We start from the raw sequence: 16,516 nt of genomic DNA on the forward strand, positions 1-16,516 counted from the left end.
TCACTACAGTAGAATAATGATGAATCCGCATTATGGGAAAAATATTTTCTAAAATTTTGTTCTCTGTTTCGATATGTTGTCACTTTCGTGTCTACTGTAAGATTTCTTCGTTTTAAATCAGAAGCTAAAAACTCCGCAGCTCCCTTTGACAAACCTAAATTTCTGACAAGATCGTTTAGTTCAGCTTGGGTATATTTCTGTGTAACTAAATTGTCTTTCTTTTTTTCTTTTATAAAATCATCATCAGAATCACCATCTTCTACTTCTCTTTCTTCTTCTTCGTCCTCTTCGTCTTCGCTGGTGTAATTCATGTTTCCGTCATCATTGTCTTTATATTCTGTATTAACACTATCGGTTGTTAAATCTTTATTTTTCAAAAGTTGTTTCGTGTATTCAGGTTTCAACATACTACTAACGTTTGGATACACAATTTTACATCGTGTTGATTGGTTGATACCCTCAACGTTTATTTGACAGAAGTAACAATCTTTTTTAGATTTGGTCTTGCTCCATCTTGCTGGAACTGAAATAAGTAGTTTGCTTTTGTCTTTATTGGCATGCCAGCGACTACACATTGGAGCTATTCACATAGACATTTTTTGCTTATTTCATTGTAAACGTTCATATTGAAAAGGAGTTCCACTGTTCCGCTAAACTCAAAGTTCGAGCTTCGCCCAGATGCGTAAGTGACCCCTCCTCTCATCTCTTCGAGAGCGAGGTGGCCTCCGAAATTCTCCGTTATTTTCCTTCTTCTTTCTCCTCTTATGCCCTTTTGTCTTCTAGGGGAGTGGTCCTCGCGGACCTGTCTGATGCGGGGAGACTAGTTTTTAGTCGGTAGGCACACCGGGTGAATCCGACACTACCACCGGATTAGCTGGGATGTCTATGAAGATTTTCCCCTCCCCGCTCCATCAAACAAAAAAAAAAAAAAAAAAAAAAAAATGAACTCAAAGTGAGTGAACAGACTAAACAGACCCATACCTCTTTTCCCATCAGGCAACAAAGCCTATGGTCGCAACTATGTTGACTGACAGAGAACACAGTATAGGTCTGTTCAATCTGTTCACTCAATTTGAGTTTAGCAGAACAGTGAACCCCCCTTTTCAATATGAAAATTCACAATGAAATAAGCAAAAAATGTCTATGTAAATAGCTCCTGTGCGTAACAAGCTGAACAAATAAAGCTTGGTGTCTATTCTGTAATATTATCGGATATTTGAGTCTCAAAACATTCCACGTACATGCTCTTCACTTTGTCGTTTATTTTCCAATGATTTTTTTTAACTACAAAATCAGCACAAACATAACAAAAAATGTTTGGTTCATTTTTACATTAAACACCATGAAAGTTTCTTGTAGTTTTAAACTTAACGCTAGCCAAGTTACCCACTATCGCTGAACTGCGGTTGCATGATGACGACGCCTGCAAGCCCGCTTTCCCATCATGACCAGCCGCCGATACTGGGGTTCCGACTCCCTGCATTGTAACGCACTTTCTCCGAGTGCCTGCCATGACGGCGTGAAATCCGCGACCCAGGGACTCTGCCGGATCACGGATTTACTCCGTTGCCCACCGTCACCACGTGGAGGTGCCCTGGGCGCAGACTCATGAAGAAAGTGAGCGACTAATAAGACAATTTACTTTGCATTCAAAAACAAATGCGAACAATGATGCTACAACAATAACATCAGAAGAGCATTGAAATATTTCTGATTCTCTTAAAATTTATTTTTAAAGTTTAGGCAGTTTTATTGATCGAGACATCGAGATGTAGGTGTTATCGAGTAAAGGGGTTTGAGGATTGGATGTTTTATTGTTTTTTTGTATTGAAGAATCGGATTTCAGTTAAAAAAAGTTATTGGATGTTTAAGTTCATTTTTAAAGTTACAAAAAACGCTAAAGCTATGGAGTTCAACAGACCTTGGATTTGAATTCAGCGACATAAAAAACATAAGAATACCATGTCATGGTCAAAAAAATATTTTGTTTATTTTTCGGGAGGTGGGATCATGGGGTTAAGTTGTTATGGGGTCATAGGGTCGCATAGTTATGAAGTTTTTGGGTGAAAGTGTTATATGGTAAAAGTTTCCTTTGATCAAGGGGATTAGGGATTAAGTACGCATGGTTTTTTGTATTAAAAAATAAATAGATTGAATTTAGAAGAAATTACCGGATTTTTAGGCTAAATTTTTAAGGTTATGGCAAATCCTAGGGTGAAGGAATAAAATAGACCTCGGGTTTGAATTCAGTGACCCAAAAAACATAAGACTTACAAGGTCCGGTCAGAAGTTCAATTTTTTTTTTTTTTTGTGGAGCTGTGTTATTAACAAAAGTGCCCATCAACCGATGATCCGGGGTGTATAACTATATATACGATCTAGGGAAAAAGTTCTGATATTGCATTCGCCTAACCCAACGCTGGCCGGCAGAGGTAGAAGCTCTAGTTAGAAAGGGTAGAAACATAAGGAGCGCCTGTGCTGATGGTTTGCCCCTGGTACTCAAGCCGGCACAGCTAGAAGAATAAAGGAGCCTGGAAGACCATAAAGAAACAGGGGACGCCGCTCAAGAAGCAGGAAATAATAAGAGAAAAGAAAATTTTAAGGGTTGCAAACAGACGGTGGGTGGCAAAAAGGATGAGAATCGACGACGACAGATATGACGATAGGAACGAAGGCAAAAAACAAGTTTTGGTAATTGAACATATTAAGCTTTCGAGAGATCAGTTTCTTATGAGAAAAGACAATATCGCGCATTTTATGTTAGTAGATTGTAGAGATGAAACATCTGTGTGCAAACAATTAAAGGACTTGGGCATGATTGATGTTAAGAAATTGAGACTTGAAAACCCCGGAATAGGTTCTATATATATCCTACAGACAGACTTATACAATGGACGAATAATTTTCTTCCTATTTATAAAAAACGAATCAGAAGACGCACCTTCGCTCATTATGATGGTAGAATGCCTGAGACGACTAAGGCACGCAATGGTTACCTATTGAATATTCCTTACGAAACGACTGGAAGAAAGAAATAAATTTACAACTCACTATTTGTACGGGCGAGGTTATACTGTCCCCTTGCACGACGACAGGTTAGGAATAATTAATGAGGCCTACGATTCCCTGATAGAAGGACATAAAGACATAGGAAAGACCTATAGCAGAATACGCGAGAAATATTTTTGGGACGTTATGAAAGAAGATATTTCAGTACATAGGTTCGTACGTGTGTACTTATAGAGAAAATAATAACAGTTTTTAATGTCTAGATTTGGGACAAGTAATAAGACTTATTATTCATAATTGTCTGTCACAAGTTGTTGTTAAAACTTTAAAATGCTCATTATTAGTTTTTTTTTTTTGTTCTCAAGATCGAACGGTACAACCGTGTCTATAAACATTATTATTTTTCATTAATTCTTTCCATCTGATATAAAATATAAAACAATAAATATAATCTATCATTAACAATTATTTTAATAGCTATTAGTTTTTTTTTAATTTTGGAAGTCAAGTATTAAATAGTAATCATGAATCATAAAAGTTGTTTCTAGTTGCTACTTTTTTCGATGTTTCTATAATGACATTCATGACGAAAAAAAATAATAATGAAAAGTGATAAAAAATAATAACTAATAGTAATACTTATAAAACTTTAATACAGTCTTAAATCTGGACTTTATAAAATATTACTATTAGTCACTTTTTTTTTTCGTTACTTAATCACAAAAAAATTTCCGCTTGGAAAGTTAGGAAAATTCGATAGCTGCAGTATGCAGGACAGTATAAGACAATCGAACTAATAGGTGAAAGAAATGCAAAATTAGATTTAAGGCACAACAGAACTAAAGTTGTGCATCTAAATAAACTCAAACGCGCCCACTTACGTCGTACGACCTAATGTATAAAATAAACCTAAATTTCTATAAATAAAATCAAGGGAAAAAGAGGAAACTGGTAAAAGTGGCTGCAGCTAATCGGGCGAGGTGAAGGAATCAAGAAAGTTTTAATTTTATTATTGAGATGTACTTCATTTTTATGTACCAAACACCTTTTTCCTATAGGATATCAGTATGCCCTTGCAAACTCAGCAATAATTCATTTCATTCAGAAATTTTTTCCCTTAGCAAGCATACGTAAAACAGATGAATTCTGAAAGTTTATCGTGAATTAAAACGAAATTAGTTGTTACGAAAAAGCAATGAAATATATTTAAACATTGTTAAATTAAATATCTAAAACATTCCAAATATTAGTTGAAACAAGAAAAAAATGTTTTTTGTATTCTTTCATTAATTATTATACTTTTGCAGTGTAAAGGTACATATTCCAGCCTAAATTGTCAATATTTTTGTCCATAAATTATTGATTTATCGTATTTATGGCCAATACTTCGTCTTGAAGATAGAAAATAATGATTGGCTTGTTGCAATTTAGCAACGCTGCAAAAGATAAAGATTCTTTAAAAACATTTTTGGAACTCTTTCTCGTGGACATAACTTGATAAGTTCACAAATACATAATGAATTTTTAATAAATTCCTTCCAAACTTTTAAAAGAATTCATTAAGAATACTGATACAACTCAAAACATTCATAATGAATTCATACTCAATTATTTTACATGAATTCATTAAGAACTCATTTTCATGAATTCTTTTTAAATACAAAGTGATTTTAGATACCCTCTGGGTAGCCTACAGCTTCCTTGTGTTGCAGCCTTGCCCCCCCCCTTCGAAAAAAAAAAAAAAATCATTAAAAGTTTTTGTTTGTGCGACTTTTCAATAGGCAGTATATATAGTTTGTAAGACAGCGCCACAGGCAAGGTGATACTTACGGGCCCTAGAGTCAGTACAGTGTAAGCTACCGTGCCTTCTACACCTCTCGTCAGCTCTCTTTATTATCTTTGTCAGTTTTGTCAGTAGTAAGTCTGTAAACTGTATCAAGTCAGTTGTATTTAACGTCGGTTGGCAGTTTAATTAAATAAACGTTTTGTGTTTCTATAAAATACTCGTTTTTATTTCGCGCACCCCCTTTACTCACACCTCTTCAGGTTACGGGCCCCAGACTCGCATCACCCAAATGAAAATATTTTGCATGTTCTTACGCTTGTGCTTACGTAAGACTAAACGTAAGTTCTTACGTATGAACTTACGTAAGAACTTACGTTTGATAATCAACCATATTCTTACGTAAGAACTTACGTAAGAACTTACGTAAGAACTTGTAAGGAATTTAAAATTTAATAGAAGTATGATTTTCTATTCTATTTTATTCGTGTTACATGGCATTAACTTTTTTTTTATTTTTTATTTTTTTTTAATAATGACTCAAAGAATATGTTATTTACACAAACTAATAAATCATTAAAGTTTTGTTTAAAAACTTGACATTTATAACTGCATAACTCACAAAATTAAAAAAAAAGACCGCTTTCATATTTAAGTGCTATACGTCTGGCTCCTGTTTAGAGCACTACTATGGGCACTCAGCACTTCGGATAAGGAAGGGAAGAGGGATGGGAGGCCACCCATTACTGGGTGGGGGGTAGGGGGAAATTTAGGCAATTTTGCTACGAAAAGGTTGCCTAATTTCCTCCTTGAGGAGCATTGCGTGGTGTAAAAGCAGATGTGAAAATCACAGAGGTACTTGCCCGTAAGAGTCGCACTGGCCGGGAATCGAACCTTGGTCTCCCGAGTGTCGATCCACAATCTAGCCGACTGAGCTACCGCGCGCTCATCCATTATAGTTAAATAAAACTAAGTGAAATTCTGTCATCTCAATCCAATGGACGCGAAAGTAATAAAAGAATAATTTTACCTTTATAACAATGTTTTTGATGTTATGGGTAGGAAAAGTTTTACAAACATAAATATCAACACAATAATATACTTTTATTTGAACAGCATTAAACAATTTATTTTTTATCCACAGTTTTTCAACTACACGGTAGGAGTAAATGAACAAGATTGATCGTACAATCGTTTTAATGTTCGAAATACGAAATTGTGATAAAGGGCAGACATACTTACGACACACTCACATTACTAGTTTATTAGTGTCTTGTTCACAACATAAATTTAATTTTTTTCTAAGCTGATTATACAAAAATATAGATCTAATTACTGAATATAATTACGTATGTAAGGACCTCTAAGCTTGTTTTAATTATATAATACGCAAAAGTCAGTTATGAGAAAATATTGATTGGAAATGTAAACAAGAATGGCGCTTCGTTATAACGTGATAACAAGTGTTATAAAACGACTTCGCTAGCTCAGAACTTAAATTAATAGCTATAATTTAGTTTTACACTAGAAAGTTAATTAGTTATACTATTTGTACAATGTAAAGTGAGTTTCAAATTTTATGTAAAAAGGCCGTACATATAATAATTGACAGCAATACTTGATACGTGAGATTAAGTTCTCAGATTAAAAAAGAGAAAAGTATTTAAGAATAGCTTAATTATTTTTTATTTAAATGGTACAAAAAGTTTTATGGTAAAACATTATAATAAAAATAGTGTATCTTAAAATATACCAATTTAAACCTAATAATGATGCAAATTAGGTACAGGGCATATGTATCTTACATTTTCTAATTCTATATATACACAAACTGATTTTATTATCTTCGTAGGTATGACAATTTCAGAATTGTCTTGAACAGTTGATAACTGTTTCAATCGTGTACACAAACCTATGTTTTCTTCCAACGTACTTATAACTTGACATAAGGTTAATTCAATGTTATTTTCAACGTCTACATAAAAATATTTAATGTTTATAAAACGTCCATCAGATAATTGTGCTTTTGAATTATCAGATCGTTTGTTCTCTTTTGTGCATGAAATATACAAACAACCATTTTTTACTGCACGCAAGTATGACGTGCAAGATTCTTGTAAATTGAATTTTTTAAGCAAAGTACTCTTGATCGTTGTACCCTTTCCAAAGTATGTTATGTCTGTTATTTTAAGGCATTTTTTGACTTCTGTACTGCATGTACTACTACAAAATTTTCTCACTATTTCAGGTGAGTCTTTGAAGACAATTTTTTCCAGCACGGAAACACTATGGATAATATTAATGTACCTTAGTATTTGAGAAATAACTCCTCTGCCACAGTGAATAGCTTGTAGTAATTCATGATTACCATTTTCGAATGGAAATGCAGAATGAGCCCAAGTTGGACCCCAGTGTTTTATACTGGCACATATGTGTCTAAGCTGATGAATATTAAATGTCATGGACTTTTTATTAAAAAATTTTTCTGTCTCAGTCATGAACAAATGAAGCATTTCATCTGCCTTATCTAAATCTCCAAATGTAATATCTTCCTGCAATATGACATGTAAGCTTTCAACAAGCAGACTCCAGTATATCAGTTTTTCTTGACTCAAAGTCTTAGAAAAAATGGGTAAGCTTGAAAATAAAATCCAATTTTCCCATTCTTTGCATTTCCAGTACTTGCTATCTGACAATGAACGAGTCAATCGGCAAGTCTGATATGGAAACTTTATGTTATCGAGTAAAGTCTGATAGTATTTAATTTCAGAGGGCTTGATGAGATAGTCAGTTATTTGTCTACTAACTCCCGCTAATATACAATGCATATAATCTGGTACGAAACCATCTATGATGTTAAATGATTGCAAATTAATCAGCGGCGACACACTCTTTACTCCACGAACTGAGTTATTGCCATGCAATTGTGTCATAGCCTTTATTGTTTCTTCTTCTGTTCTAATGGCTGGTATGTTATGGGTTATTGGGTATTTGGTACTCCCTACCCACTTTGTAGGATGCAAACACCAATTACATCCAAATTTACCATTAAATTGTGTTAGCCCTTGCATTGGTGCTCTTGCCACTGAATCTACACAGCAAACCAACGTGAATAATTTTATGTTTCGTGTCTCATTTTTTATAATACATTTAATTCCATTTGAACATAATTCATTGATTTTGTCAACAAAAACTTTCAAAAAAATTTGCATATTCGGTTTTTTTTTGTTGAACCATAGAGCACAGGGAATTAGATTATTGAACCTTTCTTGTACAGGGATCTCATTAATCATAAGATAAATCGGCCAAACTGACAGAGGAGAAGACTTGAAAGGTGCTGCACCATCACTATTAAACGTAGCAGTTACGTAGTGAAATCGATCTTCAGGTGCTAAAGAAGATACAAATTTACGGTACATGGTGCCATCATAAATATCACGCAAGTGATTCTTCTCATGAGTTCTTTCTTTGACAACGAAATCGTAATAGTTTTCATTTAACTGCAATAAATCTGCAATGGCTGATGATGGATCGATCATTACGCAAAAGTTATCGCTACACTGAGTTACCGCGTCAATATTAGTTTTACACAAACGACATACACTTTCTGTATTTAGGTCATCTAAAATACCCACATAACAATTACAACTAGGGCAAGTTACATGGAAGAAAATGTTTTCATTTACATTCAACAATTTATCCAGCATGTACCGCGATTGGGGTAAAATTGGTTTTAAGAAAATCGAGTTGATAAGAGTTAATAAATTGGATAAGGTTGTTTGAGGTAGCTTATTACTGACACTAAACTTTAAAACCATAAACAGTAGTTGAAGTTGGCTGACAGTAACGGGCGTCGTAATAACATCTGAAAAACCATCACTGTTAATTAAATCCTGAAGAGATGCTGGCTTCTTGTTTTTCCGAGAAAATACTCCGTCATTATCATCATCACTGTCCCACAAAGCATTAGTTGAAATATTCGATTCAGGATCTGACGAATTATCGAATTTATCCATAGTTATCTGTGGAAGTATTAAAAACTGTTCATACTTGGTGATAAATCATGCATTGTCTAACAAAAATTGTTTATGCGTTTCTCTAATATAATAATAATTTTTAATATATAATAAGACTCAAATTGAAGTAAGAACAACAGTACTACGTAATACACTTAGATTTAGCAATTATTCTTTTGACCATAAATTGTTACTTAAAAAACAATGATTAATGTTTGGAAAAAAATTTTGTGGAACGGTTGTATGTGAGCAATGATGTACAAAGATTGACATAACAAATCACAATCATATGTGAGCATTAAATTTGTGGCTTTCCGGTCAAACCAATTAGCTAAGTTTTTGTGATTTTTGAGAAAAATGGCTTCAAAATTAAACAGCCACTTTTTAACAGCACAGGAACATTAAACTAATTCTATTATACAAATTTATGAATATTCAACAAGAAACCCATTTAACCATGAGGATATATGTCATGCCTGCTTACTAATTAGTTGTTATTGAGTAGCATATTTTTATTACTCAAACATAACATTGTAGTACTTCGTACAGTTCTAGCTATAAAACAATTTTTCTGACGAAAAGTAACATGATTCGTACTTGTTCCCGCTTGCAATGCCGTTAAGAATTCTAAATCGTGTTACTTTTCATCAGCAATGAAGCTTGGACAGCAATTGCAGAAATTTTAGCTTCTTCGAAGCAATAATCATCACAGTAAGTTCACGTTTGGTTATGAATTTGGACATCTGCAAAAGGAGTAGGATTTTCTACAGAATAATTCCGACATTAGGGCCTGTACTTTATATCCTTATGATAAAATTTTATAAATACGTGGTTATTTCGCTACTGGAGTCCAATAATACATTAGATTTATCCTTATAATATATTGCAGTGAAAACATGATGCCCTACTTCTAGTTTCTTTCTTTGTGAACAACCCAAGTGTGAAGCGAATAGTATATAAGTATGTATGCGTATACATACTATACGAGGACTTTGATTCAGTATTTGCAAAAGCCATATATTAAAATTTCTTCTCAAAGGGTGACAACTACTGAATATACTGTTTACCATGATTTTTGCACCTCAAAACTATTAATTTTTGCTGCAGCAACGATTTTTTTATATCACTTATTCGATTAGGCCAGAACAAGAGTCACTTAATCTGTTGGACCGGAAAAATAGCAGTTAATGGATTAGATTTTGTGCTGACTACGGGAAATTGGTAACTCGAATTATTTTAAAAGTTTATTAAGAAGAAAGTACACTAAAAAAGGATATGCTTAAAGATGGAGCTGAAACTAGCCACACGCTGAAGTAGCCTCATCAGGGACGAATCGGGCTTCAGGGGCCCTGAGGCTTAAAATTTTTATTTTATTGGCTTATATATGCCAAAAAAACAATACATATTATTGCCATCCTTCCACGAACGACTTCTATGGGTCTTTCAAGTCGTTAAAGGCCACTATGCTTGGAAAACACTGAGTTTTCCATCGATACGTATACACGTGCAAACAAAAACATTAGAAAAAAATTTATAATTTTTTTTGAAGCTCTTGTGCCACTTTGAAATTAAATAGAATACATTTTTATAAGTCCCAAACATAATATCTGTAAGTTTTCAAAGCCGTGAAAGGCCGCCAGGCTTGAAAAACTTATATTTTTTTTTATCGATACGTACATACACGGAAACATAAAAAATAAAAAAAGAAATTTATAACTTTCTTTGGGGCTCTTGTGCCAGGATAAAAATTCATATAATAGTACATTTATTATATGTGATCTCATAATATTCGAGGGTATTACTCGTTTAAAAAGACCGCCAGGCATTAAAAAAGTAGAAATTTTTTTTCGACTTTTTATTTTTACGCGTATGTACGCACCGATGAAAAACTCAGTGTTTTCCAAGCCTGGCAGCCTTTCGAAAACTTATAGATATTGTATGTGAGACTAATAGAAATGTTTTTTATTTGGTTAAGTTAAAGTTTTTAGCCCTGGGGTTCCTCAAGCCCGTTTTGTCTTTCGGCGTGGGGCTAGTTTCAGCTCCGTGCTTTAAAGTCCTCACTTAATTTAAAAATAAGGGAGTTAATCAGTATGTTCGAGAAGCCACACATATAATATATGCCAAATAATATATGCCAAGTATATATGCTTACTAGCATTGTCAAAAGATAAGTCAATACCTTAAGTACCAATAGTACAAATGGCGATCACAATTACTTTGAATAAAAAATTTCTCGAAATTTACTGTTGCAATACTGGTTAATTTACTGTGCTAGTTGGTAATTGTTGCACAATCCATTATGTTGGTCCCGTAACTATGCGCACAATGATTTTTACTATGCTCCACGTAATTATAAAAATACACGACTTGTGAAATGATTAATAAACCGGAACGTTTAATGATAGCTTTTATTAAACATCAAGGTGCAAATTTGTGTGCACTTGATAATAGGACCAAAAAAATCAGTTTATTTATACTTAAGAAGCAGAATGGTTAGTTTTGTCGGTACTGTGCATTGCATATATAGAGACAATACTACACTACAGAATGAAACCCTACTAAAAGTAAAGACTCATAGACGTCTTTAAATATGTCTCGGATAACGTTTCCAAAGATGTAGCTATCGACGTATCTGATAGATTATTATCTTACAGAAGATGATTTACAACTATTTATAAACCTTTTTTCATTATTAACAAATAGTTTTGAATAATTATAAGACAACAACCTCCGAGAGGCTTCGACAGCTACACTAAGAGAAGGATTTTTTTCCTATCAACGTACAAGTATGTTAACAGAAAAGAAGTTTACTTGTTTTTTATAACTTTTTAAATTTCAACTGACAGACGGCATGTTTATAGTTGACATGCCATATTTTCGTTGAACCTGCGCCACGTCAGATGGCGCCACGCGGGATACATATTATACGTAAGTTAATAGTTAACATATAAAGTTTGTTACTAACAAGTCCTTCTCTCAGTGCACGTCATTAGCTACGTCTTTGGTGACGTGATCTGAGACATCGTCTCTGAGACGTACTTTATGACGTCTCTTGTGACATCACCAATAACGTCATAAAAAACATCTTTACTATTAGTAGGAAATAGTTCCAATTAAATCATTGATTTGAAAATTGGAGGATCAATCTGTCCTTTTCATCCTACCCCTATCTGCCTCTTGCAAGAATAGTCCAGTTAATAAACCTTTCAATGAGGGAGTTCATAACCAGTGATGTTTTTTGCCATCTAGTAAATTAACGCATAAAAGTCGATATAAAATGAAATTAACAAATAGCTTATTTCACCAGCAACTCGTCGACAGTCATACATAAAAAAAGAACAACATGTAGGCACATTGAGACGTCGCAAAAAGCATATTGCCAATTACGTCATAAATAACGTCATAGCTCGAAGGAGAGCGCCGAAATAAACTTTTACACGACTTATTTGTTGTGATACCTCTTGTTTAGAATGCTAATTTTAATTCCTATCGACTTCTTTTCAACTAATTTACCAGATAGCAAAAAAGCACCACTGTGTATGGTTTTAGAAGTTATACTTTTATAAGCACGTTCTGCCCTACCGAGTAAATTAACGGTTTTAGATTGGTGACCTTGAAAAAAAGTGTAACGGAAGTAGACTTTGCTTGATTCTCCTCCTGCACTCCTCTCCCCTTGACGTACTTTTGGTCCCCCTACACCAAACAATCTCATAACACCACACCGCAGCCCACATTTTGAATTTAATTTTTTTCAACCAATTTAAAAAAAAAAAAAAAAAAAAAAGGGTTCCTGAATATATTTGTATAACAGCTTATATACGTATTAATAAACATTTATTTACTCATCATAATTTATAATTTTTTAAATAAACAAATAAATGTTTATACGTTTTTTCACTTTTTTTTATAATTTTCATAATTAAAAAAAAAAATTTCGTACTGCATACATACAACAATTGATTATTATTTCGTTTTTTTCTTTAACAAAATTCAGAGAGGTAAGAGGAGCGCAAATATATGCGGCAAAGCTGGAAATTTTTTTTTTTTTATATGGATGAGCTTACGTACACACTTTTAAGCATACTTGACCCCTTCTTTTTGTATAATAAAAAAAAAGCAAAAAAAAATTATAAATCTATTTGAAAATGTAACAGATTCATTTAATAGTAATCTTTCATACAAACAAAAAAGGGAAGTTTATAAAGATCTTATAAATGCAATTTTAATGAATGTTTTGAAACCATCAGAAGATTCGAGGAAAGTGCAGTTTTTACTTGCCAGCCTCTATATTATTTATATTGTATTGTGTCGTAATATATTGTTCAGTTATTAAATATTAAAATATTTATTGAAACCACACCCAACTAACGTAGTTATACGATAATTGCAACGATAATTGCATAACCTTTGTACACAATATCGTTTCATAGGAGGTATATTTATATTTATAATTATATTATCTGCCATATAATTTTATAGAACCATAACTTCTTACTTGGTTTTTTATTTAGAGGTTTATTAACTGAACGAATAATAAAATAGTCATACAAGTGACGAGAGTTGTCATACCAGGAAATATGTTGTTGATCAGGACTTAATCAAATATTATTTTTATTAATAAGAATTTTCTTGAGTCAATGAAATTTCAAACAATTACTTAAAATTTTTAAAAATAAAAAAAAAATTTTAGTGCCACAGGATACTAAACCAGAATCCAATGTATTAATAATATTCAAAATAAGATTAATGTTTGATCATGCTTGATAAAATTGAAGGAGAATATTTATACACAATTTTTACTGACTGTAGTATATACATACGCTTATAACTTTAATTGATTGCTAAACACGGTTGTCAATAAAATTTCTTATCCGAAGTAATAATGTCACTATAATTTTTTTTAAGTACCTAAATATTTTGTAAAGAAAAATAGGCTAAGTTATACATATTCTGAATGTCCTACAAGTATCAGTGAAAACAAATCTTCTACATTATATATAGGAAGCATAACTGTGACTACAAGTTCAAATAAAGATAATGTTTATAAAGCATACCTATAACAGTGACTTACTTTTGGTGCGAATTTTGTTTCATCTTCTATTTCCAAATTATATTCATTTTCAAACGAATCTGAATCGTTGCAATAATTACCACTGTTGTCGCAAAAAATATTATCATGCAGGGAAAACTCAGTGGAGAAATCGGTTATTTTACTGTCTACTGAAGAGTTGATGTGTTTTTGTCGATTAACTCTCTCAGTATCATGTACGTTGTGGTTGCTTGCTTCGGCGAATAAGGAGTATTGTGACTCATGGACTTGCTAAGATAACACATTTATTTATATATATGTTGTAATACAGTTACTGTCGCAATAAATTACATCTGCTCTGTAAGATCATTATGTATTCAAGTATTTCTTACCTCTGAGATTATTTTTCTCTCATCTAATTTCATCCGGGCTTCCTTTCTTGCTTTTTTAACAACATACTCGGTAATATCTTTTTTATTCCTACTTTTACTGTACAACTTTTTTGCACCCCTTGTAATATTCTGGTCCATTATTACAGGAGGGAAACTCAATCAAAATATAATTGTATAACTTGTAGTAAAGAACAATTAAGATCTACAAAGTTTTAAAAAAAATAAATTTTATGCAAACATTACTTTTCGATGGAATTTTGTGAACGAATAAATAAGTTATTCACGAAGAATAATATATTGAAAATATTGGAATGAATCAAAAATTTTATAAAACTTTAAGAGGTCACACTTACATTAAGTTCAAATGCCTTTGTACTAATAATAATGTTTAACCTCCCGAAGCATAAACAATTGTTTTTAGTGTCAACAATTTATACCTCTAATAATCCTTAAATTCTTGGGTGTGGATGTAATGGGTGCGCTCCTTGGTCCTTCAGTTTAATAGGGGTACGTCGATATTATAAAGTTAAGATGAAAAATATGCGTATTTTGCTAACTGTACATGTATCTGTAAGCCTGCATGTTTTGAATCACAACTAACAATTAATAAAGATGAGTACGTGTTGAGCTATAAGGGTTACGAGACTGACAAGGTGACGAGCAACAACCATAGAGGTATAAGAATAGAGGAGAAAAGGGGCCGTGATATGCGACAGCAGAATTCGCTACGTAACGGGACATCTGTCTTTGTCTGGCAGTTATGTTATTGGTCGAGTCATATGATGGACGAAGAAGTAGTCAATAACTTGGCTTTAGCAACAAGAACATATGCCTCGTTACACTTAATTATGCTGTCACTGCCGCTAATGGGCTAGTATAGCGCTTTTCCCCACTATTCTTATACCTCTATGGCAACAACATAGGAATCTCAAGGTCTCTTTACGGCATTGATGTTTGAAGCGACAGTAGATTAGTAGAAGCCAGGTATGGCAAGGTAGAAAAGCGGTTGTAGAAAAAGTAAGTTTTCTACACGTAGAATACACGTAAGATACTGTAGAGAACTTTCAGGCTTGTCTACATAGTATTTGACATGAAGTTTTCGACGTATAACATAATCTTAATTTCAAGTAAATGCACGTACCTAAATTTAGCCTAATGTGAGTGAGTGTAAGATTATCCACTTTTATAGGTTTTCTACAGTGCTCCCGAAAGTGGCATCCAAAATCGCGCAAAATTCAAATTGGTTATATGGTGCAAAACGCAAAGAACCAGATAACTAAACCCCTAGCTATTTGACCAAATAACCTAATCAGTAATAACACAAGCGCCAATCACCCGATAACCCAGGGAGCTTACTGGCCACTCTATTAAATAAATTCCCGTAACCTTTCTCAGTACAGAATAGGCTTTTTGGACTGCGTCAAGAAATAAAACGTACTGCGCATAAGTGCTGAGAGTAAAGATTCTATTACGCACTCAGCTAACAAAAACACCGGCAAGTCATATTTTTTGAGAGCCAAGCGTGTTTTTATATTATTGCTTTAGTTATTTGTTACTCTAAATAGTACGTTTCAAACAACCTCATCGTTTTCATTAAAAAAATATTAACTATACAAAAAATTTTTATTTTTTGTTACTAAATTCCGTTTTTCTTATTGGCTGCTTCGTTTACGCATTATCTTTAGTCGTGTACGTGTGAATGATGCACTCGATGCTCTTGCGAAATACGAATATAGTGGTGATGGTATATAGTGGAGGATCTTTCTTTGATGCAATTCGCAGTCTGGGGCCGTACCATATAACTTTTTTTCTCTTCGCGAATCTATGTTATAACACAGCCCGATGTACAGAAAAATACTTGCATGGTACGGCCCCTGGGATCTGGAGCAACTGACCAGGCGTTGGGCGACCGAATAAACGAAAAAAAATGTACCCATTGTGGTAGCTTGTGTCAGCGCCATGGCCAGCGCCACTATCGGTCGATGATCACTTTCATTTGAATGTAACTGCACCCTAATATTTTCATGTATTTTGTGGTTAAGCCCGTTTTGTTACTTTGCCAGAGAAGCCAAAGAAAATCTTTCAATTAGAGTGGTCTTATTAAAAAGGATCAGTATTATTTGTAACAATGGAAGTTTTCTTCGCTTTAATTCGTTTCAAAGACGAAAACTGTAAAAGAATATACGAAATCTCACATATATATGAAAAATGTGAGGATTCCAATCGACCAGGCGTGTTCAAATTTATTGTGTTCAAACCTAAAGATGTAAACGATTTTGATGCAAAT

The 16,516-nt window shown here is 33.3% G+C and overlaps 1 protein-coding gene across 1 annotated transcript; it reads right to left on the bottom strand.

Moving 5' to 3' along the window:
- Positions 1 to 1,389: 1,389 nt before the first annotated feature.
- Positions 1,390 to 13,907, bottom strand: LOC149375686 (uncharacterized). Its single transcript, XM_089598122.1, has 3 exons — positions 13,880 to 13,907; positions 7,614 to 8,814; positions 1,390 to 1,625 (listed from the first exon to the last, which is right to left on the bottom strand). Exons 2-3 carry the CDS (start codon positions 8,806 to 8,808, stop codon positions 1,390 to 1,392), a joined length of 1,431 nt encoding a protein of 476 aa, XP_089454248.1. The 5' UTR covers positions 8,809 to 8,814; positions 13,880 to 13,907.
- Between the last annotated feature and the right edge of the window lie 2,609 nt (positions 13,908 to 16,516).

The sequence above is a fragment of the Copidosoma floridanum genome, unplaced genomic scaffold (assembly GCF_036245765.1).
Source record: "Copidosoma floridanum isolate Cflo_tuat_1 unplaced genomic scaffold, Cflo_Japanese_pri ptg000005l, whole genome shotgun sequence".
In the NCBI taxonomy this organism is placed as follows: domain Eukaryota; kingdom Metazoa; phylum Arthropoda; class Insecta; order Hymenoptera; family Encyrtidae; genus Copidosoma; species Copidosoma floridanum.

Excerpts from the sequence above, each read along its gene's own strand:
- LOC149375686 (XM_089598122.1), bottom strand. The coding sequence starts at position 8,808 with ATGGATAAATTCGATAATTCGTCAGATCCTGAATCGAATATTTCAACT. Across the intron at positions 1,626-7,613 it reads CGTACCAGATTATATGCATT|TCGCTCACTTTCTTCATGAG; the intron begins GTATATTAGCGG and ends TTGTCTTATTAG.